Here is a 22,521-nt window from a genome sequence, read left to right as displayed (position 1 = left end):
TTTTCTATTGCTGCGATTTTGGAATTCTGAAATTTTCATAATTAAGTCTGGAGGGATTTCTGCATGTAATCAGCAACACTTTGGCAGTTGGTGCAGAACATGGTTGGTTTTATGCCATTATGGAACCATTTAGATACGTGTGGACACTTGCATTTAGAGTATCAGTATTCCTGGCTGTATTCAAATCATCGAGATGAATTTGCATTTTTGTTGATATTTGCCTGATGTTTCTCATCACTTCAGATTTTCCTCATGTAAGTCATCCTTATAGGAGTACCTTCCCTGTCCTCTTCCTTCTGTAGCCTTTAGGTGTATCTATTCTCCTGCATGGTTTTTATATAAAATATCCTCATTTCCTAGGTTAGACTCTTACTTCTCATTTATATTTTCAGAGCAGTTTTCTTGATCTGTTTTTCTGTTTTCCCCCTGACTCTCTGGAAGGCAGGAACTCGCTAGCAGTGCTCAGGAGACCTGCTGAGCACCTCTCAGCAGTTCTTTTTTTTTTCTTTTTGTGTCACACCCGGCGATGTACAGGGTTACTCCTGGCTCTTCACTCAGGAATTACTCCTGGGGGTGCTCAGGGGACCCTATGGGATGCTGGGAATCGAACCCGGGTCAGCTGCGTGCAAGGCAAACGCCCTCCCCGCTGTGCTATCACTCCAGCCCCCTACCTCTCAGCAGTTCTTGACCAGCCGGGCCAAGGCTGGGGGCCCTGTGGTGCTCTGGGGCCATCCAGCCGTCTGGGTGTCCTCGGCCTCCTGGTCTCCGGCTGAGGCTGGCCCGCCGTGCGGTGCCGGGATGGGGCTGGGCCCAGCCCCCGTACCCTCAACCCACCAAGCTTTGTGGGGTTTTTGTTTCGTTTTGTTTGCTTTGGGGCTCCACCAGGCAGTGCTCAGAGCTGACTCCTGGCTCTGCGCTTGGAGAGGACCCCCCCTGGAGGATGGGGGTCCTGGGGCGGGGACCTGGGAAGGCAGGCGCCCTCCCCATTGTGCCGTCACTCCAGTCGTGACCCACCTGGCTTGTCAGAACTGTTACTCGGTCACAAGATCGAGAGTCCAGGCGTCCACTTCCCTCCTGAAAGTTCCCGGCGCCCCGTTTGCCAGGACCCTGTCCTCTCTCCCTGCGTGACAGCTGTGATGGCTGCCCGTGCCGCGGCCGTCTCGATGCTGGCTGCTTCTCCCCGCTAAGTGCCCCTCCTGGGATTCTCGCTGGCCTTGCAGGTGGACAGTGTCGTGGCCGCGGAGTACGAGCTGGAGTACCTGCTCCTGGAGGGCCACTGCTACGACATCACCACGGGCCAGCCGCCGCGGGGCCTGCAGTTCACCCTGGGCACGTCCACCGAGCCTGTCATCGTGGACACCATCGTCATGGCCAATCTGGTCAGTGGGCAGGTCTCAGCGGCAGGCGTGGGGCGGGCCGGCTGGGCACTGAGTTCGGAGGCACGGTCGGGACTCTGAACACTCATTCTGGCGGGGCCGCAGGTGCCTGGACCCCGTCACCATGACAACCGTTAGTTCAGTCCAGCCCCCAAGAGTCCTCAACTTCAAACAGACTCGAAAACTTTTCTGCAACCCAACTGGGCCCTGAGCCTGCATTGCCTGTGAGCTGATGGCAGGTTTTTAAAGTTATTATTATTATTTGGACTTGTGTGATGTGTTCACATATGTGACCGCAGACTCTTTATTGCAGTGCAGCTTCTTGGCTTGACTGATCTGTGGTTTGATAATATTCCTAATGTGTAGGGTTTATTTTCCTCCCACAAGAGTTTCACTGATTTGCTGTTTGCTACGTTGTTTAAAATACAGTGACCAAGAGACCTGGGCGATAGAATATGCGCCGAGCACAGGGAACTGAATTCAGTCTCGCGTGGCCTCACTCAGTCCAACAGGGGCCAGATGTTTTAGGGGTGGAGAAAGGTCTTTCAGAAACAACATTTTGACGAGAGTTAAAATGTCTTTTCCCTGAGTGTCGGGAGAGATGGCGTGTGAGGTCTCTGCCCCGCACGGACTGAGCTGGGTGGCTCCCCGGCACCCTGTGTGGTTCCTTACGTGCCCACCCGCCTCTTCTCTGGTCCCTGAGCCCCGGGCCCGGAGTCAGCCCTTAGCTCTGCCGGGTGTGGCCCAGAAACCCAAATGAACAGCCGAACCGTCTGTTTCTCTCCCCAGGGCTACTTCCAGCTGAAGGCCAACCCAGGGGCTTGGATCCTCCGGCTGAGGAAAGGACGCTCAGAAGATATTTATCGGATCTACAGGTAGGCCTGAGCGGCGCGGGTGGGTTTGCTGTGGGGGCGTTGCCAGGACCCCGTGGGTGGAGCAGCCAGGGCGGGGCCACCACTCAGGCTCGTTCCTCGGAGCTGACCGCGCTGTCGCGTCGGGCATTTCCGTCCCGGGTGAGAAGCACGGGCGGGCACTGAGACCTGAGCCACGTCAGGAAGGACGGCGGGAGCCGGGCAGGCCAGGGTTTCCGGCAGAGAGCCTGTGGGGGGAGGGGGCCCGTCCCCTCTCGCGGTGGCCCTGGGCCTGCTCGTGGGGCTCCTGCAGGAGGCGGGCCTTGGCGGGAAGGTGTGGTGGAAGCGGTTGTTGATTGCACAGAGCCATGCTGCCTTCTGTAAAGGTGTGCAGGGCACACCCCGAGCCGCGCTTAGTGCAGACGCCTGGCCCTGTGCTCAGGTACCCGTCCTGGGGGTGTTCTTGGGACTGTGTGCGGAGCCGGGCTCAGACACAGGCTGCTGTGTGCCAGGCAGATGCCGTGCTGTCACTCCTGTGCGTTCAATTATTTTGTAAATTTATTCCACCTGAATTTTTCTTTAGGTTCATGATAGTCCTTTTTTCTTTTTTTAAATTAAAGCAGCATGATATACAGAATTATTTATGGTTGAGTTTTAGACATGTAGTATTGCTGTAGGGCCAGAGCAATAGCACAGCGGGTAGGACGTTTTTCTTACATGCAGCTGACCCGGGTTCGATTCCTTCGCCCCTCTCGGAGAGCCCAGCAAGCTACCGAGAGTATCTTGCCCACACGGCAGAGCCTGGCAAGCTCCCTGTGGCATATTTGATATGCCAAAAACAGTAACAACAAGTCTCACAATGGAAACGTTACTGGTGCCTGCTCGAGCAAATCGATGAGCAATGGAATGACAGTGACAGTGACACCTTTTTTGTCTTTTAATATTTTTTGAACCAGAAGCCACCATTCTCTTCTGGCCGGTAGAGTCTCACTTGATATCTCTACTGTGCATCTTCTGGGCTTCCTTTGTATTGAATTCCTTCTTTGATCTTGCTTCTTTGACTGTTCCGTCTCTGTCTCTGACTTTCTGGTTGCAGTATGTCTTGCCCACAGTGCCAGTGGATTTGCCTTCTGATGTTTTCCCCAAATAAGATTTGACAGATTTTTTTGGTTGCTTTTGGGCCACCCCTGGTGATGCTAAGGGATTACTCATTTCTTTGTTCTCAGGAATCATTCCTGGCGGGCTCAGGGGACCTTGTGGGCTGCTGGGGGGGCGAATCTGGGTTGTACACAGCTGACCTGGGTTTGATCATTTGGTCCCCCGAGCCCCGCCGGGAGGAACCCATGAGCACAGAGCCAAGAGTAAGCTGCGTTGGTGTTTGCTCACTGAGGAGAAGGGTGGGGTTGCTGGAGACGAGCTTGGTGGTCCCGGGGCCCCTTGCATAAAGATGCAGCATTTGACTCAGGCCTGGTGGGTGCAGGCAGTGGGTTGATGCTCCCTGGGTACCCGGCAGCTTCTGGATTGTTCCGTAGAAGACCGTTTGCTGGGGTAAACTTGGGAAGAAAATGTCCCCCCGGCTTATGTTTGTAAGGGTGGAGATTGGACAAGGACTTCTCTGAGGCTGGAAGGGGCTTCCTGAAGAAGGGGGGGGTGGGGGGGACCCAAAACCTTTTTCCGCTGAAGACGTAGACAGATAAGGCTGATTGGTGTCACAGTGTTTCCTGTGTTATGAAGGTTGTGGTTCATAGTAACTGTGTTACTTTCTCCCTTTGTCTCTAAGCCACGATGGCACAGATTCTCCGCCTGATGCTGATGAGGTCGTTGTCGCCCTCAATAATTTTAAGAGCAAAATAATTAAAGTGAAGGTAAGGCTTAAGATGTTAAGGGGCCCACTTTATGTTGGGTAAGAGTAGCACTCTCTAGTGTTCTTTCATTTTTTATGTAAATATGTGTATCTTGAAATCAGCCCTAAACTGAAGTGATAAGATGCATTATTTCCTGGGGCCGGAGTCCCAGTACAGCAGGGAGAGCTGTTTGCCTTGAATGCTACAGGCCCGCCATAGATCCACGGCACCCCATATGCTGGGCATAGTCCCCGAGCAGAGAACCAGGAACAATAATAATGCTAATAGAGTGGTAATTAGTTCATAACCTGTCGGTCTTTCATGATAGCGCTGTATACAGTAACAGTGCTGGCAGTGGTCTCGCTCAAAAAGCTTAGCAGGAATTGAAGACACCAGCCCAAGAGTTTTGTTTATCCTGGCGTTCCTTGGGAAAGTGAATTAAATGCTATAATTTAGTCATTTGTAAATATGAGTTTATGGCTCTCTTCCCCTTAGAGGTTCTGCCTCTTGGGTAATCTGAGTGTAGCATGATAGGTTTGGGGCTGGAGCGAGTACAGCGGGTAGGACACATGCTTTGCATGAGTCTGACCTGGGTTCTATCCTCGGTGACCCCCTGAGTTCCACCACAAATGATCCCTGAGCACGGTCAGATGTGCCCCAACTATCCCCCCACCTCACACAGAAAAATTACGAGCCTCATTTTATTTCAGTGTTTCCCTAGATACCATGTTGCTTATGTGGCCACAGTTCACTTTATTGTTGATACTTTATTCCCAGGATAGGAGGGAATGCCAGTGGAGATTGTAACTATAACATATGGTAGCCCTACCAACTTCCTTCTCACTTCTGTCGGAATTTCATAGTTGGTAGTATCTTCAGTTCAGATAAAAGGTGGTGGTGAGGCTGCATTAGGTTAAGCAGGAAGTGGCCCCATGCCAGAGGGAAGATCCGGATCTCTGCTGCTTAACCCCAGGCCAAGGCTGCGGCGTGAAGTGATTTCTTTCTGGCAGAGCGAACTCACAGGGGTGGTTTTATCTCACTCGATTCTGTGTCTGCTCAGTTGAATTCTCACTCTAAAAATGTATACTGTCTAAATGAGGTTGCTACCTCTACACTTAGGGTTTTAATCGAATATCAAGATGAAAATGCGTCTGTTGACTTGTACAATGCCCGATCTGGGGTGCACTGACTTGTGGTAGAATTAGTACTCTCTCCGCACGCGCACGCGCGCACACACACATACACACGTATAATACATGCACCTTTCAAAGTCGGTGTCACAGAAGTAGGACTCTCCGTGTGCTTGCAGGTTCAGAAGAAGGCAAACATGGTGAATGAGGACTTGCTGAGCGACGGGGCTAATGAGAACGAGTCTGGATTCTGGGACTCTTTCAAGTGGTAAGCTGGCATCATTTAGAAAATAGAAATATACATGAGGGGCCACCGAAAGGTAGAAGTGTCATCTGCCCTTCTTGGGAGCATAACGGCCCCGTGTGGGCCCTCCGGCTCCTACGCAGCCCGAGCTGACCCCTGCGTGTTTGTCACGGGCTGAGCTGAGCTGACTGGCTTCTGGGCCTCTGCTGTGGACCTGCCTTTGGGCAGTTGACTGGCCGCTCCCCACTGGCCCGTTGTTCTGACCCCTCCCTCCCCCCGAGCAGCATGTTGGTTCCATCCCCAAAGCACCCGGACGCTGGGCGGCTGCTTTCCTGTCCCCCTGCAGGGCCATGTCTCTGCCCGGTGTCCACTCCGAGGTGTAGACGGAGACTCTGTGTCCCTGCTGTGCGTTGCCCACTTGGGAAGGTGCCCCCCACCCCTCTCCCCTCACGGGCTGTATGCCCACCAACAGCTCAGCTCCATTCTCCTTTCTCCTTCCAGGGGCTTTTCGGGAGGACAGAAGACGGAGGAGGTGAAGCAGGACAAAGACAACATCATTAACATCTTCTCTGTTGCGTCGGGCCATCTCTACGAAAGATTTCTCCGGTGAGTCCCATTGATTGTTTCCGTGTCTAGGAAAGGGTTTGTCCCAGGATTCTAGGTGAGAGGAAATTTGCGTGGGATTCTGGCCATTACTCACTTGAAGTGCTCTGAGGATCGTGGCTAGGTGGCCGTTGATGATTGTATCAGTTTTGATCTGGCCAAATCTACAATATCAAACTCTATTGCTCCACCGTCTTTTCTGCCTCTGCGCTCACGGTTTGTACATGGTGGTTTAATTGGTTGCCAGGTATTGCTCATGTAAGCATCTAGGAGGTGAGTGGGGGGATGGGGACACTGTCCTCTGGAGGTGTGTCAGATGGGAGAGCCTGGGGGTCCTCGTCCTCCGAGCTGCCTGTTTTACACCAGGATAAGAGGATCCAGGTCCCCTGTTAGCAGTGCACCTGTCACCTGGGGCTCTTCCGAGTGCCCGGGGTCAGAGGGCCTGAGGCAGGCTCTGAAGGTGAGGTCAGCCTCTGCCTGAGAGACACTGCCTCCTGGCTGGCCTCTTGTTACTTTTGCCTTTCCATGACAAATCCCAGTGAGCAGGACATTGGCCCCTGTTCTAAGAGAGGAGGCTGGGATGTCAGACGTTAGTGTCCGCTGAATTTCATGAAATTCCTTCACTCCCGTGTCTGGGAAGTCGGGAATCCCGACACTCTCGCAGTTGGCCTCCCCTCAGCTCTACCCGTTGGTCTAGCGAGTTCTGTCCTGTGGGTTGTGGGGGCTGTGTGGCCACACACAGTTGAGGTGGGTTGTTTTGTGTTTTGTTCGGTTGGTTTGTTTTTGGGTCACACCTGGCCATGCTGAGGGGTTACTTGTCGCTCTGCACTCAGGAATCACTCCTTGTGGTGCTCAGGGGACCATATGGGATGCCAGGGTTTGACCTGCACGCTGTACTGCTGATCCCACCCGGCACAGAACTGCTGTGGTTTCACAGACCCTCCTCCTGGAACGGTGCAGTGCCTTAGCCGTCTCCCCTTACTCACCTGAGCCAGAATGAAGCTGTCAGTTCCTGAACCAGTTTCCTTAAAGATGTGACACGATGAGAACATCTGTCTGTCAGCCAGGTTGTTTTGTACGTGGAAGGCAGCCCTTCCCACCCGACGAGCAAAGCTGGGTGCTTTTCAGTGACCAGGAGTCTCTGGTTGCCTGACTGACTTGCCTCCTCAGTTATCTGTAAGATTCAGGGGCTCGTGGTGACTGTCTCACTTGAGATCTCAGCATTGGAAGTGACATTATTACTTGGTTTTGTTCACAGCATCATGATGCTCTCCGTTCTGAAGAATACCAAGACCCCTGTGAAATTCTGGTTCTTGAAGAATTATTTGTCCCCCACTTTTAAGGTTTGTTCTCCAAGGGAAAGGAAAACATTCTGATTAAGGAAACGTGTACAGCGTAATACACTTTTTACTACTTTTATGTCATCTATATAATTAAGTTTGTTTTCTGTTTTTAGGATACCCTAATTCAAATAGCACATTTCTACATTAATTTTTCTTTTGTACTGGTCTATTTGGGGGAATAATTAGAAAACCTAGTGAAAATTTATGACCTGTTTGAAGCTTTGGTACTAGGAGGGAATCCGTGTCTTGGGAGCAGTGTTTTGCTGATAATAGCATTCTGTCCCTTGGGACGTGCGCATGTCCCAGTTCACCTCAGTGTCCTGCTGGTCTCCCCTGAGAGAATCCCAACTATGTATAGATTCACCTCTGCGAAACATCTGGGACGTTTCCTTTGCTTTATTTATCAGTTGCGGTTTGTTACCTAGATGGGAATGTTTTCATCTTCTGATGTTCTGTAGAATTCACCCAGTGATGAATGTTGTATTTGGTAACAGACCCTCCTACTTAATAGTCTGGTTCCCTGAGGGTCTTCATAGCTGGGATTTGAAAGATGTCAGGGCAGTCCCCCTGCTCGGAGTGTTTGGGTTTGCCCTGCTGTCTCAGGTTAGAGCTAGCTTACCATCAAGCTCGAGAATGTTTGGATGAAGTTAAACGTAGATGGATTCAAGTTCATTTTTCTCAAACACGCACACTAAAGACTCAGTGATTTCAGTGTTTGGGGCCTAGGCGTGTTAACTCGGAAACACGTTCACAGCTCAGCGTGGCAGTGGTGGCTGCCAGTAGCCACCGCTGGGCTCACGCGCAGCCCTACAGCAGACGGGGGCAGCGAGAGCCTGTGGTACATCCACACAGCTGAGGCACCGCACAGCCGTGAGAGGGGTTGTCGCTGGTGGGTGCAACGCAGAGGGACCCAGAGAACGTCGTGTTAAGTGAAGTAGGTGAGAGGGAGAAAGACAAATACTGAATAGTCTCAAAACTGAAGTTACCACGCAGTGGGGGTCGGTCGGGTGTCAGGGGCTAAGGAAGCGGTGAAGAAAGTAATATGAGGACAGCGGTGAAGGTGTGGGGATTCGGTGATGAAGGTGCAGTTTATACATCAGAATCACAACCGTTGACACTGCTGTAATTGTGTTCCTTGAAGGACACCCCCAACCAAAAAAAAAAAAAAAAACAAAGAAATTCAAAATGCAAATGATACCGGTAGCCCTGTGTCGTTGTAAAATTTAATGCAGATTTTTAGCTTGTGAGTTCTTTGACATGAAGCAAAGTGGGAGGAGGATAAAACAGTTGCATTGTTTGGGTGATTCGACAAGTGGCAGAGTATCATGGGAAAATTTTCTATCATTTCACGATCAGAAATCGTAAAGAAACGGGGATTTGCAACCCTGAGTGAGAGTTGGATTCTGGTGTCGTGTCTTGCTTGCGCCGTGGTCCTGGTGGCTGGCTTAGGGTAGAAGGTTGGTTTTCTGCACCCAAATGCAGCAGAGTGTGGGCCCGTGTCTCGACACAGGAGTTCATCCCCTACATGGCCAAGGAGTACAACTTCCAGTACGAGCTGGTGCAGTACAAGTGGCCCCGCTGGCTGCACCAGCAGACGGAGAAGCAGCGCATCATCTGGGGCTACAAGATCCTTTTCCTGGACGTGCTCTTCCCGCTCGTCGTCGACAAGTTCCTCTTCGTGGACGCCGACCAGGTGAGCGCGTGGGCCTGGCATGGGCGGTCAGACCGCAGGCACCGGGTTCCTCTTCCTTGACAAACGGATTCCGTTTTCCGGTATGGGGGGGAAAGTCGATGCTTCTTTGACGTGATTTAGAAAGCGTGGAAAGTCAGCACCCAGATATCACCACTTGAAAATCTTTCATTTGAAAAATAGAGATGGGGGAGGGGCGGGGGGAAGGGAGGGGAGTGACAGTGGTTCTGGGATTGAGGCTGGATGCTGAATGCCTGTAACGAATCCTCATGGACAGCTTTGTCAACCACAGTGTTTGGATGAAGCGGCGGGCAGCGGGGAGTTTCTATTTGTGGTGCTGGAGAGAGAGCACTGCGGAGAGGGCATCCGCCTTGCACGTGGCCAACCTGGGTTCAATCACAGCATCCCACAGAGCACCATAGGAGTAATTCCTGAGTGCAGAGCCAGGAGTAACCCCTGAGCACTGCCTCGTGTGGCCCAAAAAAGGCCAAAAAAAAAAAAAAACCCTTACCGATTAGATCTTGCAGTTTCCTATCTTATTTAGTTTGTTTATGGCACAAACTAAAAGTTCAAAAGCTGGGGTCTAGTGGTGCTTGCCACCAGCTCCAGGTATTTGCCCAGAAGCTGGAGCTTCGACATGGGCAACAGAGAAAGCCCAGGGAGGGGCCTGACCTTTGCACTGCAGGGGTCTTCAGTTCTCTTCCAGCTCTTAGAATTCCACTTCACGGCCGTGCCCTTGCTTCAGACACCGGCTCAGTTGGAGGCATCTTCTCCAGATTCTGAAATGACCACATACCCCTAGCTAAGCACCTACTGTGTGCCGGCGACACCCCTCCGGTGGCTCCAGTTTGGATTCACGTCATCTAGTCAGTCGCTCTCTTTGAGTACTTAGAAGACTGTGCCAAGCACTCGACTCGTTTCCTGTGCAAGGCAGGCAGCTGGTCAGTGGAGTCCAGCCTCTCACTGGAGTGCTGGGCTGGAGTGCTGCTGCCTCAGTGGGGCGCTCTGCACCTGTGTGTGAGCAGTGTCTTCTCTCCAGATTGTGCGGACGGACCTGAAGGAGCTCAGAGATTTCAACCTGGACGGTGCCCCGTATGGCTACACCCCGTTCTGTGACAGCCGGAAGGAGATGGACGGCTACAGGTTCTGGAAGTCGGGCTACTGGGCCAGTCACCTGGCCGGCCGGAAGTATCACATCAGGTACTGAAAGGGAGTAAAGGGAGTAAGGTTAGTTCACAACCAGGGGAGTTAATTTTCTTCTAAAATTGTGCTTATTGGGGCCAGAGTGATAGTACAGCAGATAGGGCGCTTGCCTTGCATGTGAGCAACCTGGGTTCGATCCCTGGCATCCCGTATGACACTTTTGCCAGTACTGCCAAAAGTGATCCCTGAGTGCAGAGCCAGGAGTAACCCCTGAGCACTGCTGGGTGTGGCCCCCAAGTGAAAAACAAACAATTTTTCCTGTTAAAAATTGTGGCTGGGTGATACAGTAACACGACTCGACAGTGAACGGCGAGGAGATACAAGTGAGGAGCAGGGCTTCCCGTTCCTGTGTTTCCGTTCCCACACGAACTCTCCCTTCTCTGTGAACCTACGGGGTTTTAAAATTCTCACACAAACAACTTTGACTTCCATTTCACATCAACCGTAAATTTAAAAAATACTTCAATGTGTACTAGAGTGATAGCACAGCGGGTAGGGCATTTGCCTTGCACACAGCTGACCCGGGTTCGATTCCTCCGCCCCTCTTGGAGAACCTGGCAAGCTACCAAGAGTATCCCGCCCGCACGGCAGAGCCTGGCAAGCTCCCCGTGGGATATTTGATATGCCAAAAACAGTAACAAGTCTCACCATGGAGATGTTACTGGTGCCCACTCGAGCAAATCGATGAACAATGGGACAACAGTGATACAGTGATACTTCAGTGTACTTTTGCTTATTTGCCAGAGGCATGTTTGTCTCATCTAACTCTGTGCCCATGTTTGCTGGGGGAACATCGCTGGGGGCTGACTCAGAGCCTGAGAGCTGCAGAACACGCGCCTTCCCCTGTGCGGCCGCAGTGCCCACCTGCCCACCCTCCCCCCCTTCTGGTCATGCAGAGTTTGCTTGTCCGTCTTTGGTTGTGGTGCACCTGAACCCACACAGTTTTGCCTGTAGGGCCACGATCTCAGTGTCACTGTCCCTGGCCTCACCTCCAGCACCCGGGTGGTGCCAGCGATGGCCCCTGCCACTGTGCCACCTCCCCGGCCCATCCCGGGCACGTAGGATCATCCTCCTCGCCCGCTAAGCCTTCTGGCACTCCATAGAGAGACCGTACTCCCATCACGCCTGCTCCCTCCTCCAGTCTGCCTGTGACCTACCGTGCCACCAGGCACCGAGAGACTCGGTCTGTTATTTTGCCGCTTTCCAGCCTATGTGGTGGAGAAACTCCTAGAAGTTGAACTACCGAGTGCAGCAGCGGGTTCATTCGCTGCTTCTCGGCAAACACGGTAGTGGTTCCTCTGGACACAGGGCGCCGAGTGAGGTTTGGGGGTCAGAGAGCCAGAGGGAGGAGCAGAGAGGACAGGGAAAGGCGGGTCTGCTGGGACGGCAGTGTTGCTGTTTCCGCTCGTGCCTGAGAGCAACTGGCATATTCCAGCACATCATAGTTGCTCAGCAAACCTGCGTGTGACTTTGATTAACTGATCTGCTTACACTCGCTAGACAGCATTGTTGGCAGTTACTTGCTTTGAGAGGAAATCTGGGAGATGGAGATGGGTTTGTTCCCTTCACTTTCTCCGCCCCTCTCACTCTGGCTCTGAGCACTGAGTGAGGCTGAGTGCTCCCCGCCGGCCCAGTGCCCCGTCCGGGAAATCACGTTTCCGCCACGCGCTGGCTGTAATGAGTGGGTCTTCTTTACCCAGTGCGCTCTATGTCGTGGACCTGAAGAAATTTCGGAAGATCGCAGCTGGGGACAGACTACGGGGACAGTACCAAGGTCTGAGCCAAGACCCGAACAGCCTCTCAAATCTTGATCAAGTAAGTGGGTGTGATGGATGGTTCAGGGGCTCCTGGACTCAGCGATCGGCGAGCAGTGTTGTGTCTGGAAACAGACTCTGTCCGTCTCTGTCTCTCCGTGGGAGTGAGTGCGTGAGAGAAAGGTGGGAAAAGAAGCTGGGAAGGAGAGCTGGTGCAGTGGTGAAGTGGCCATGACCGGCCTGGTCCCTGGCCCTGGATGGACCCCTGAGCACAGAGCTAGGAGTCGTTCCTTGAGAGCCACTGGGTACTGACCCCAAACCAAACCTAGGCAAGACAAAAATTCAGAAGCAAGAAGGAAGGAGGGAAGGGAAGGCTGGCGTGGGAGTGCCCGAGCCCTGTGGGAAGGCTACCCTCTGCTCCGCCCCCTCACGGGGACAGTCGCGTCTCTGCTGGGCCCCGTCTGTGCGTCTCTGGGGAGGAACAGCCCAGGATTCACAGTCTAGAGTGCGTGTCCTGTTTCCTGGGGGTTTGCATGTTTGTTTGTGTTGGGGTTGAAGGCAGGACATTTTAAACAATAGAAATGATTCTGGAGTCAGATATTCCCTCTCTTTCTCTCTCCCCTTCCCACCGCCAACCAAGTTTATTGTCACTGCACTAGTTGTTTATTTTGTGACTTCTAAACTAATTTAGCTTTCATCTGCACCATCAGCAAATAAATTGGACAGAGATTTCCTTAAGTCCTCAGGAGCACTGACACTCGAGTGTGCTGAGGGCCCCTGTGTGCAGGTTGGGGCCGCCAGCCAGCCACCTCTCTCTCGTCATGTTGTGTTTTGTGTCACCTCACCTTCCTTGTGGTCTTTCGAATGTCCAGGAATAAGTCAGTTACTTCCAAAGCCTCTGGTGGGCCACGCCATTCCTTAGCTTTTCTTTTTAAGATTTTGGTTAATCTGTCCCTGTTTTGTTTTTTTTTGGGGGGGGCAGCTTTTGGGGGTGTGGAGGAAGTTGAACCCCTGAGCCCGGGCACTCACACTCACAAGGCCGTGGCTGCTGCTGGGTCTCTGTCTCTCTGCTCCTACCCAGCGTCCTCAGGCAGCGTTTGATCTCCGTGGCTGTGGGTCAAGAAGCTTCTAGCACAGGGCGAGTCCAGGGGAGACGCAATCAGGACGAGCCTTGTAGGGCCGCCTTCCCGGGGCAGGTGCCGGCTCTGCCTTGGGGATGGGACGCGAGAGGCCTCTGCCCGCTTGCCTGTTCCGGTGATTTTTTTTTCCCCCACCAGTGTTCTTACGTTGCTGCCAGATTGTGCGGCCTCACCGTGTCTTCATAGTTTTGTGTGTGTGAAATATGCAGAATGTCAAATCTGCCATTAGAAACCTTTTCCAAGTGCTCATGTCAGTGGCCCCAAGTCTACTCCCCATGTCCTGTGACTGTCCTCGCCAGAACATGGTCATCGTCCCAAACAAAAGCTTGGTTTCCGTCGAGCGTTCATTTCCCCGCTTCTCTGTTTTCTGTGTGAATTTACTTCCTCTCGGTACTTGTAGTACCCCAAAATGCTTTCTCCTTTTGTTTCTGGAATATTCCATTCCCCATCTTTTTTTATGGTTCATCCATTTTCTTTCTAGCACATGTGAGTCCTTCCTTTCTATTGATTGACTAATGCCTTATGGCATGCATAGACCATTTTGTTTATCCGTTCTAAATTTGATAGAAGGAACATTAGTGTTCAAAACAAGTTTCTGTTTCAGTTTCTACTTTCAGTTCTTTGCAGCCGTATCCAGAAATAGATTTGCTGGATCAAGCTGATTGTTTGGCTATTTGGGTGTTATTTTGTTGTGCCATCCTCAAAGCGTTCCCTGAGGGGGAAAACAAAAACCATTGCTAACGTAGACACAGAGCTTCCCCTGTATAATAACCATACTATTTTCAGTTAACATTCAAAAGACAGCCCTGGATTTTGTGTTGTCGTTTTAATTAGTATCACCCTCATACAGGGAGTTTAGGTGTAGGCTAGTTTAAGATGACGTTTCAGGTTTACTACGGGTTTACTGTTCTTATTTTATGAATTGTCTAAGTTCTTTTGCTTTTTAATAGCACCACGAATTGTCTTTCATTGCCTGAGCGTTTGTGGTGAGTTCAGTCCCGAGACAGCGATGGGCTGTCTCCGAGCTGACTCCCTGAGCAGTGCCTTCCCAGTGGCTTTCATACTGTCGCTTTCCTTTGTCTTACCCAACAGGATTTGCCCAATAACATGATTCACCAAGTTCCCATCAAGTCCCTCCCTCAAGAATGGCTTTGGTGTGAGACGTGGTGTGATGACGCCTCAAAGAAAAGGGCCAAGACCATCGACTTGGTAAGCCACGCGCGGCCAGGCCTCAGCCGGCCACAGCCCTGCTCTTTGCCAGCTTGCCTCAGTACCCTTGAGTTCTGCTTTTCCCAAGCGGGCTGTTTCCCCTCTGCTCTCCCGGAGCTCCCCACGGCGTCCACTCCTGGCTCCTGGGGGGTGTCGCTCTGTCCCTTAGCACCGTAGCGGTGGCCCAGACCCCTCTGGAGCTCATCCCGCAGCACCATGCTTCAACTCAGGCGTGTTACCGGGGTCTTTGCAGTGTAATAACCCGATGACCAAAGAGCCCAAACTGGAAGCCGCTGTCCGGATCGTCCCCGAGTGGCAGGACTACGACCAAGAGATCAAACAGCTGCAGATCCGCTTTCAGAAGGAGAAGGAAAGGGGAGAGCTGTACGGAGAGGAGCCAGCGGCGCCGCCCCGAGAAGGCAAGTGGGACTCAGCTCTGGCCCCTCCACGGCCTCTTCCCGTTTCCCGGAACAGGACGGAACAATGGAACAACGAGAGTTGCTCCTTAGTCCTTCTGTCTAGCTCTCAGAGTGTTTTTCCAACTGGAGCTACACCACAGACCTCGGCAGTGCTCAAGGCTTACTCCCAGCTCTGTGCTCAGGGCTCACTCCTGGTGGTACTCAGGGTGATGTGCTGGTAATTCACGCCAGAGGTGGCTGCACGTGATGCAGATGCCTCTCCTCCTCGATTATCTCCTGGCCTCGCCTCAAACATACGAATGCAGTTACTTGCTTTTATTCTTTCTATGCCAGTAACTAATGCAGTTACTTGCCTTTATTCTTCCTATGCAAGTAACTAAAGCAGTTACTTCCTTTTATTCTTTCTTTTTGTGGGGGAGAGGAGAGGCTTAGGTGGGGAGGAAGGCTGGAGTCAGATATTCCCTCTCTTTCTCTCTCCCCTTCCCACCGCCAACCAAGTTTATTGTCACTGCATTAGTTGTTATTCATGGATTACGGGGTGCCCAAGCCAAACCCCGTAGTATTTTTAGTATTTTAGTCATCTCTTCCAGTTCCTCAGTTTCTTGTTAACTGTCCAGGCACTGCTGAGTGAACATACTGAAATATATTCTTGCTGGTTTGAAGTTATATTGATTCAAAAATAAATATTCTTTGAGACAGGCTTACTGGGGCAGAGATAAAATGTGTATAATTTAGAATAGAAAGAAAGCTTCACATTTTCAGTAGCCAGCATGTGTATTCGGGGGGGCAGTAGCGGGGAGGGGCTCTGGGTGGTGGTACAATTAGATTTGAAAAAGTGAAATTTTTATTTTCTTGCTTTTGGGCTACACCCTGATGTGCTCTGTGTCCATGGCCCTGGTTCCTGGGGGGGAGGGGGTGGGAAGGGTGTTGCCGTGCCCAGACCTGGCCCCGTGCCAGCTTGGAAGCACGTGTGCCAGCCCTTTGCACGGTCTCCTTAGCGCCCAGAGTTTATAAACGATTCAAATGCTGGATTCTGGAGTTAAAATTTATTCAACTCGCAACTAATTCTTTTTTGTTTGTTTGTTTGTTTTTGGGCTACACCCGGTGATGCTCAGGGCTTACTCCTGGCTCTGTGCTCAGGAATTACTCCTGGCAGGCTCGGGGGACCGTATGGGATGCCGGGGATCGAACCCGGGTCGGCCGCGTGCAAGGCAAGTGCCCTCCCACTGTACTTGTGCTCCAGCTCCATCAAAGCTCAGTTCATCGTCTGCAAAGGCCGCTGCAGAGCCGGGGTCTCGAGGGATTAGCCCCGGCGCTCTGAGGCCTGTACGAGGCCGTGAGCATCATGGTGGGGAGAGTCGGGGCAGAGACAGGACAGACTCTCAAGGACTCTGTGCTCGCTCCGCACGTGGGAGCCCCAGGTCCAGTCCCCAGCACTGCGTGGCTCCCCAGGTGGCCTGAGTATGAACACGATGATGATGATGATGATGATGGTGACGATGATGAAGACGCAGTCCCCAGACCTCAGGGAAGTTTGTGGGCGAATGGGAGAAGGAGCAGAGAGTAGAGAGTGTCAGACAGAACAGTTCCTCTGCGGGAAGAGGCCCAGCGGTCAGCATGCACGTGCCCCCCCATCCCCGGCACCGTGGCCCCGGAGCCTGGAGGTCTCCAAGCACTGTTGGCCCCAGTTGTCCCCAGAGCCGCAAGACCTGTGCCCGAGTCACTGTCCCAACTGGCAAGTGTCTCTGTTCACGAATCTCTGTGTTCTCTGCCTCCTGAGTACTGTTGGGAGGTTCAACAAACAGAAATGTACAAAGGCCACAATGAAACTGCGTTTGATCTGCGTGCCGTGGGCAGGTTGCCCGCTGGAGGGGCCACTGCCATGCCCCCAAGGCCGGACTATGCCAGTGCGAGAACGACCCGGGCCCAAAGCACAGGCTCTGAGCTCACGGCGACCCCGTTCTGGGACAGTCCCCGGTAAAGAAGTGACTCACCCCGGGGGAAAGTGCCATCCATAGGAATTTTAATACTTTCATAAATCAGAGGCATCGAAAACCGTTTAAATAGCCACGCAGAGCATGATAGATAAGTGACGCCATGACAGATGTTCACGTGTCTGAGTGGGAAAGGAGTGTTCTGATTAAACGTGTGGTTTCACTGGAAGGAAGTATTGTGCTTGTGAAAACCAGCTGGGTGGTGATGTGTTTAGTGTTTTTAAAGTAACGGGGGAGGGGGGCAGAGAGACAGCAAAGCGGGTGGAGGGTTTGCCTTGCACGCGGCCAACCGGGTTTGCTCCCAGCTCCTCGTCCGGTCACCTGAGCATGCCTAGGAGTCATTCCTGAGCACAGAGCCAGGAGTAACCCCTGAGTATTACCAGGTGTGGCCTCCAAAAAAAGCCAAGAAAGGGGAGTGGGTGGTGGGGCCTCTGGAGAGGCTCGGAGTTTGGGGTGTTTGCCTGGCCAGTGGCCGTCCGTCCTGGTGCCCGTGGGGTCCCGTGGACACCATGAGGGTGACCAGAAAAAGCCACGGGCAGAAGGTCCTTGCTTTGTTGTGACTTCCCAGAAGGGAACCAGACAAGCCAGAGGCCCCGCATGTTTCAGGAGAGATGCATGGAGTGAGGGCGCTGCCTTGGCAGCACGTGCCCGCCGGGTCTCATCGCCGGGTGGGGACGACCCGGTTCACGGTCGGTTGTTCTTCTTCTCCACAGGGCCCCAGAAGCGGGAGGAGTTGTGATCTCCGGTGGAGGCTAGGAGATGGCACCGTGAAGAACAGTTTTCTATTAAATGCTAGTTTTTTGTCCGATCTGTCTATCCAACTGCTGAGAGACTGGCCGGGCAGGTCCTGACTCCGACCCCCGCTCCCGGGCGCCCTGCACCTTCGGAGTTTGGGCCCCGCGGGGGTTGTGCCTCAGAGGACGATCCCGTGGCCGAAGCCCCGTCTTCTCTCCTAAGGACCGTGTCTCACCGGAGGAGAGAGCGGCACAGACAACCCGACAGCGCAAGGCCTGTGGTGCCCACCTGAGCGTGCGTGCATGCACATGCGTGTGCGTGCGCACACACACACACACACACACACTCACACACACACACACACACACACTCCACACACAAGTACAGACACATACCTGCACGCCACACACAAGTACAGACACATACATGCACGCCACACACAAGTACAGACACACACATGCACACCACACACAAGTACAGACACACACATGCATGCCGCACACACCACACAAGCCACACACACACATGTACGCAAGCACTCACGCACTCACACACAAGCACACACAGACACACAAAGACACGTGTGTGTGTGCGCACACAGACGCGCACACACACGCACACGCGCTATCACGGAGCACGGGGCAGCCCACCCGCCAGCGTTGCCCTGTTCTTTACCTCAGCGGACGGGCGGCGGCGCTCAGCTTGCGCCTGTGCTGTGCGGCCGCCTCAGAGTGTCTGCCTGTGCTGTCGCCCGGCCCGTGCTCCCCCCTCAGCGTTTTGTTTATTGTTGAATTGAAATCCAGCCACCAATCATGTGTCTTCAGGGTTAACTCGGGGCAGAGGGATTCTGTGATGGAGGGGAGGTGATTTGGGAGGAGGGGCGGGAGAGCGTGGGGAGGGCAGGAGGCCTGGGGTCGGCCGTCGGGTTTCCTAGCGCACCAGGACTGTGGTGACGGGTCTGCAGTGAGGGCGCTGTGCTTGTTCCCGCCCGGCTCCCGCCAACTTTTTAGGTGATTGTTTTGTAAATGATTTTTGTATTTGGAAAAAAAAAAAACTTGACTTCTCCTTTCCACTTTCTTATGAAACCAAGTCTGTCCTGGATTCCCTTACGGATACAGCCATAGTTCACCTCTGGTGACGCGCCCGCGGGGCCCCACGGCGTCGCCGCCTTCGCTCTGGACTTTTCTCTCGGACCCGGGGAGTCCGCTCGGCCTGTCCTCCCCCGAAGCCCGTCGGTTCAGGCACCAGGAGCGAGTTGACTGTGTGACGCGCCTGCTTCCCCTCCAGCCCCGTGCTGTCGGGGCGCCCCTGGCCTGCAGACGTTCCCTGCGCCCCTCCTGCCCCGCTGCCGCCTGGCCCGCCGCTAGCTCTCCCACCAGTGCTCCTTGTGTCTTGGCTTCCGCAGCCCCGAGCGGCCCTTCTCACGCCACCGTTTCTGGGTGGGGCGGTGCCGGCAGGCAGCCGGGGACTCCGTGTCTGCTGGCCCGAGTGGGTGGGCCTGGCCTCAGGGACCAGCCGCTGAGAGGCCCCCACAGTACGTGCCTCTCCAGGAAGCTTTCCTTTCCCGTCTCCTAGAAACACAGATGTGAAGACAGGGCTGCAGGTGGTAGGGATGCCCTCGGCCTTCCAAAGCAGAGTGGGATTTGCAGTCGGTCCTAAAAATCACAGTCATCACAGCACGTCATTGACATGTGTCCTCCCCGTGTCGCAGTTAGCTGAGCAGTCTCCCGGCCTGGGATCCTCTGAGTTTGCTTTCGTAACTCCTTTAAACATTGTTGAAGAGAAACTCATGAGAGGTTTGGGGGATCCCTTGACCTAAGACGGAAAAGGTCCCTCAGAGCGAGCGCGGTGGACAGGAGCCAGCGTGGTGTGTTCTGTCTGTGAGAACGGTTTCGAGGAGAGAACCCGTGAGAGCAAAAAACATTTGTCCCAGGATCAACTTAGAGCTTATTAAAGCCTCATCGAGGCTCGCAGTGACCTCTTCTTCTGTGTCCCTCCGTGGATAGGACTATGTGCCGCTCTAGTTTGTGTTCAGGGATAGTGGACGGGAAATGCTGAAGTTCAGTTGTTGCTTCCTTGGGATGCAGAGGCCAGCTCTCCCTCTCTCTCCCTACCAGGTCCCGTGCCTGGCCCATGTGAGGAAGGTGCAGCATAAGATCAGCATGTGTGTCCCCGTGGACCCTTACCTGTCACTGCCCTCAGCATAAGTCTTGAATAGTTTAAACGCACAGACTTCTGAGATGGTCTGGGACTTCCCCTGTCCTTGGTTTGTGTAGGTAGTCATTCACAGAATTACCCTCCATGCTCCAGGAAGCAGTCGCCACTAAGGTTTGATCTCGGTCAGCTTTGTTCATTGTCTTTACGAAAGCAAGTCATGGCAGAGAAAGAGAAAGCTCCCCCCCTCCCACCCCCTCCACAAACAAAAGATCGGTGGCACTGGAACCAGAATTCTGGAAATGTACCAGTGCATTGTTTTTGTCATCATTTATATGTAATGACGTTTTTCTCATGTTACAGTGGAAATTTTTCTTTCTGAACCAGCGCCAGGATGATAGGAAATAATGTGACATGTCAGAGTGACGTGTGACAGGGTACGCATTTATGTTCTGTGAACAGAGGTAATTGATTGACATCAAAAGCTGTGGCAAAGGCTGTGGGAGTTCCCCCAAGTGTGAGGTTCCTGAAATTGTGTTCGTTTGTAGGGTTTAATGTACAGTGGGGAGGACGTTTGCCTTGCACGTAGCCAACCCGGGTTCTATCCCTGGTATCCCAGATAGTCCCCTGAGCACTGCCAGGATTGATCAGGATGTGCATTCCAGATGCACTCGTACAGATGTTTGCCTCCCTCGCATGCGGGCCCTGTGTCCACCAACCCTCTCTGGGGCGCCACAGGCTGGGCCTAGACTAAGGAAAGAGCTTCCTTGGCTCTGCTGTTTGGATCCTGCTTGTGTCTGGTTGCAGGAACTGAGTCCCTGAATGAAAGCTCAGAGCTCAGAGGGGCTGCGGGTTTCAGAGATGACCCCAGCAGTGAGGAGGAAGAAATCCCCGTTTCCTGGCTGGAAGTTGCATTTGACTGACACTAATTTGGAACCGGTCAGATACACCACCTCAGAACAATGAACATGATGTGATAATTGGGAGAAAATTTGGGTTATTGAAAGCAGTTCCTCACTAGAAATTAACACCGTCATGCATGACTCGAAGAAGTAGCCAGAGAGTTATTGGGGACTGTGTGCTTTTCTGAATGGAGGCCTACTGCTTGACAAAATTAAACCTTTCACGGAGACTTACAATGCTGTCAGTGGTTCCTCGTGCACATGCCCATCTAAAAATTGTATGGAGATGGGAATGTTTTGGTCAGGTGTCCAGAGGGAAGCTCTTGGTGACGAAGCAGTGAAGGCTGCATTGGGTGCAAATATATCTCTACAATTCCATTATGTGGTTTTAATAAGTTCTGAAATATTTGATTTTATGGGGTCATTTTTTCATGGGGTGATTAGGTTGGTCGATCCAAACCTAGTGGACATTTGGAATAATATAAGGTGGAATAATGTTTTTATATATAAACTCCTGTTTTCACTACTTTGACGTAATGAGAAAAATATCTTTTAAAATTAATTTATTTTTTAATTAGTGAGTCACAGTGAGGGTACAGTTACAGATTCACACATTTTCGTGCTTGTGTTCCCCTCATGCAATGTTCGAGAGCCCATCCCTCCACCAGTGTCCATTCTCCACCACCAATGAACCCAGTATCCCTCCCACCCCCCCACCCCACCCCGCCCCTGTGGCAGGGCATTCCAGTTTGCTCTCTCATGAGAAAAATGTCTTAATCAGGACTTCAGTGATTACCTGATGGAAGCAACCAAATGAAACCCCGTTTAATTTGGATTGTTACTTACAGGTTGTTATTTTAAAGTATTTGGAGGGACCAGTTTCTCCTTCATTATTTCATCTTTGATCGCCCACTCTAACATGAACGTAACACCACCAGTGGACAGTGGATAGTCGGTGTACTGAGTCGGAGATCTCTGCACTGGTGGTGTTGCGTTTACAACAATAAGCTCTAGAGCCCAGAATCGCCTTTCAGTGGCTGCGCGCTTCCCAGAGTGACGCGGGAAGATCGAACTCCCTGGTAGTGGAAGGGCGAGACCAGCATCTGAGTCTGTCCCGATTGGCAAAGCAGAGGCCAGATGTGGAAGATTCAGCAGGCCCAAGTGTGGGCAGGACCTAAGGCCTCTGTGGAAGGGGGGGAGTTGGCGCTGAGTTTGCCCGGTGGAGTGCTTAGCTCACACCCCGCCTGTGAGTGACACCATTGCCTTGTCATCCCGACACAGGAAAGGGCAGAATCGCTCTGCAAAGTACATAAGTCAGCAGTTGGAGAGAAAGATGATCGAGCCCCAAGCTTCCAGCATTGTCCTTAGTGGTAGCAAGACCAAGAGGGTGGGGGTGGGCGCAGAGGGGGGAGGATGAGGAAAACATTAGAATCCTAAAAAAAACCAAACAAGACAAAGTACTACTAAACAAACAAATAAAGGACCCTGTTGCCCTGTTAGTAGCGTCTCTCTCCCTCTTCCCTTCCACCAGACCCGCGCAGGTACAGGTGCTGCCCCTTGGAAGCGAGTCTCTGAGTTCCGAACGTCAGCAGGGCCCTCCCTCCGCGGTCAGCGGAGCTGAGCACGAGCACTTCTGGTACTGTAACGAAAACAAGGTCTGTCCAACACAATAAACTGTTTCTTCTCCTCTTTCAACCTGCGCAGTTGTTCAGCTTCCGTCTGCGGGAGGGGCGGGTTACCAGAGCCCCCAGCTCACCTGTTGGCCCGCACAGGGAGCACCCGTGGGGCAGAGTTGGGCGAGTCTCGGTGGAACTGTGCCCCTTGGAGAGCTACCCCCTGCTGTGCCACACCTGCCCAGGGCTGTGCTCCTGCTCCCCCTGCAGTCCTGGCTCTGGTTCCCGTTGCCGTGAGCGCCAGCCGAGGGTGGGTAC

General features: G+C 52.7%; 1 protein-coding gene across 3 annotated transcripts in view; it reads left to right on the top strand.

Moving 5' to 3' along the window:
• The window catches only part of UGGT1 (UDP-glucose glycoprotein glucosyltransferase 1), an 88,616-nt gene extending 66,331 nt beyond the window's left edge, over positions 1–22,285 (top strand). For 2 of the 3 annotated variants that reach the window (XM_055125536.1, XM_055125535.1), the window contains 13 exons: positions 1,221–1,379; positions 2,166–2,251; positions 4,008–4,092; positions 5,381–5,469; positions 5,947–6,051; positions 7,307–7,391; positions 8,902–9,084; positions 10,121–10,281; positions 11,985–12,099; positions 14,270–14,386; positions 14,640–14,805; positions 15,921–16,016; positions 17,513–22,285. In XM_055125536.1, the coding sequence (XP_054981511.1) occupies positions 1,221–1,379; positions 2,166–2,251; positions 4,008–4,092; positions 5,381–5,469; positions 5,947–6,051; positions 7,307–7,391; positions 8,902–9,084; positions 10,121–10,281; positions 11,985–12,099; positions 14,270–14,386; positions 14,640–14,805; positions 15,921–16,016; positions 17,513–17,538 (1,473 nt within the window). In that variant the 3' untranslated portion in view covers positions 17,539–22,285. The remainder of the gene's footprint in view (positions 1–1,220; positions 1,380–2,165; positions 2,252–4,007; positions 4,093–5,380; positions 5,470–5,946; positions 6,052–7,306; positions 7,392–8,901; positions 9,085–10,120; positions 10,282–11,984; positions 12,100–14,269; positions 14,387–14,639; positions 14,806–15,920; positions 16,017–17,512) is intronic. The other variant, XM_055125537.1, reaches the window with a different exon arrangement.
• The last annotated feature ends 236 nt before the right edge of the window (positions 22,286–22,521 follow it).

Source organism: Sorex araneus, chromosome 2, assembly GCF_027595985.1.
Source record: "Sorex araneus isolate mSorAra2 chromosome 2, mSorAra2.pri, whole genome shotgun sequence".
NCBI lineage: Eukaryota > Metazoa > Chordata > Mammalia > Eulipotyphla > Soricidae > Sorex > Sorex araneus.
Note: the sequence above shows the minus strand (reverse complement) of the source record. Positions and strands in the feature narration are given on the sequence as shown.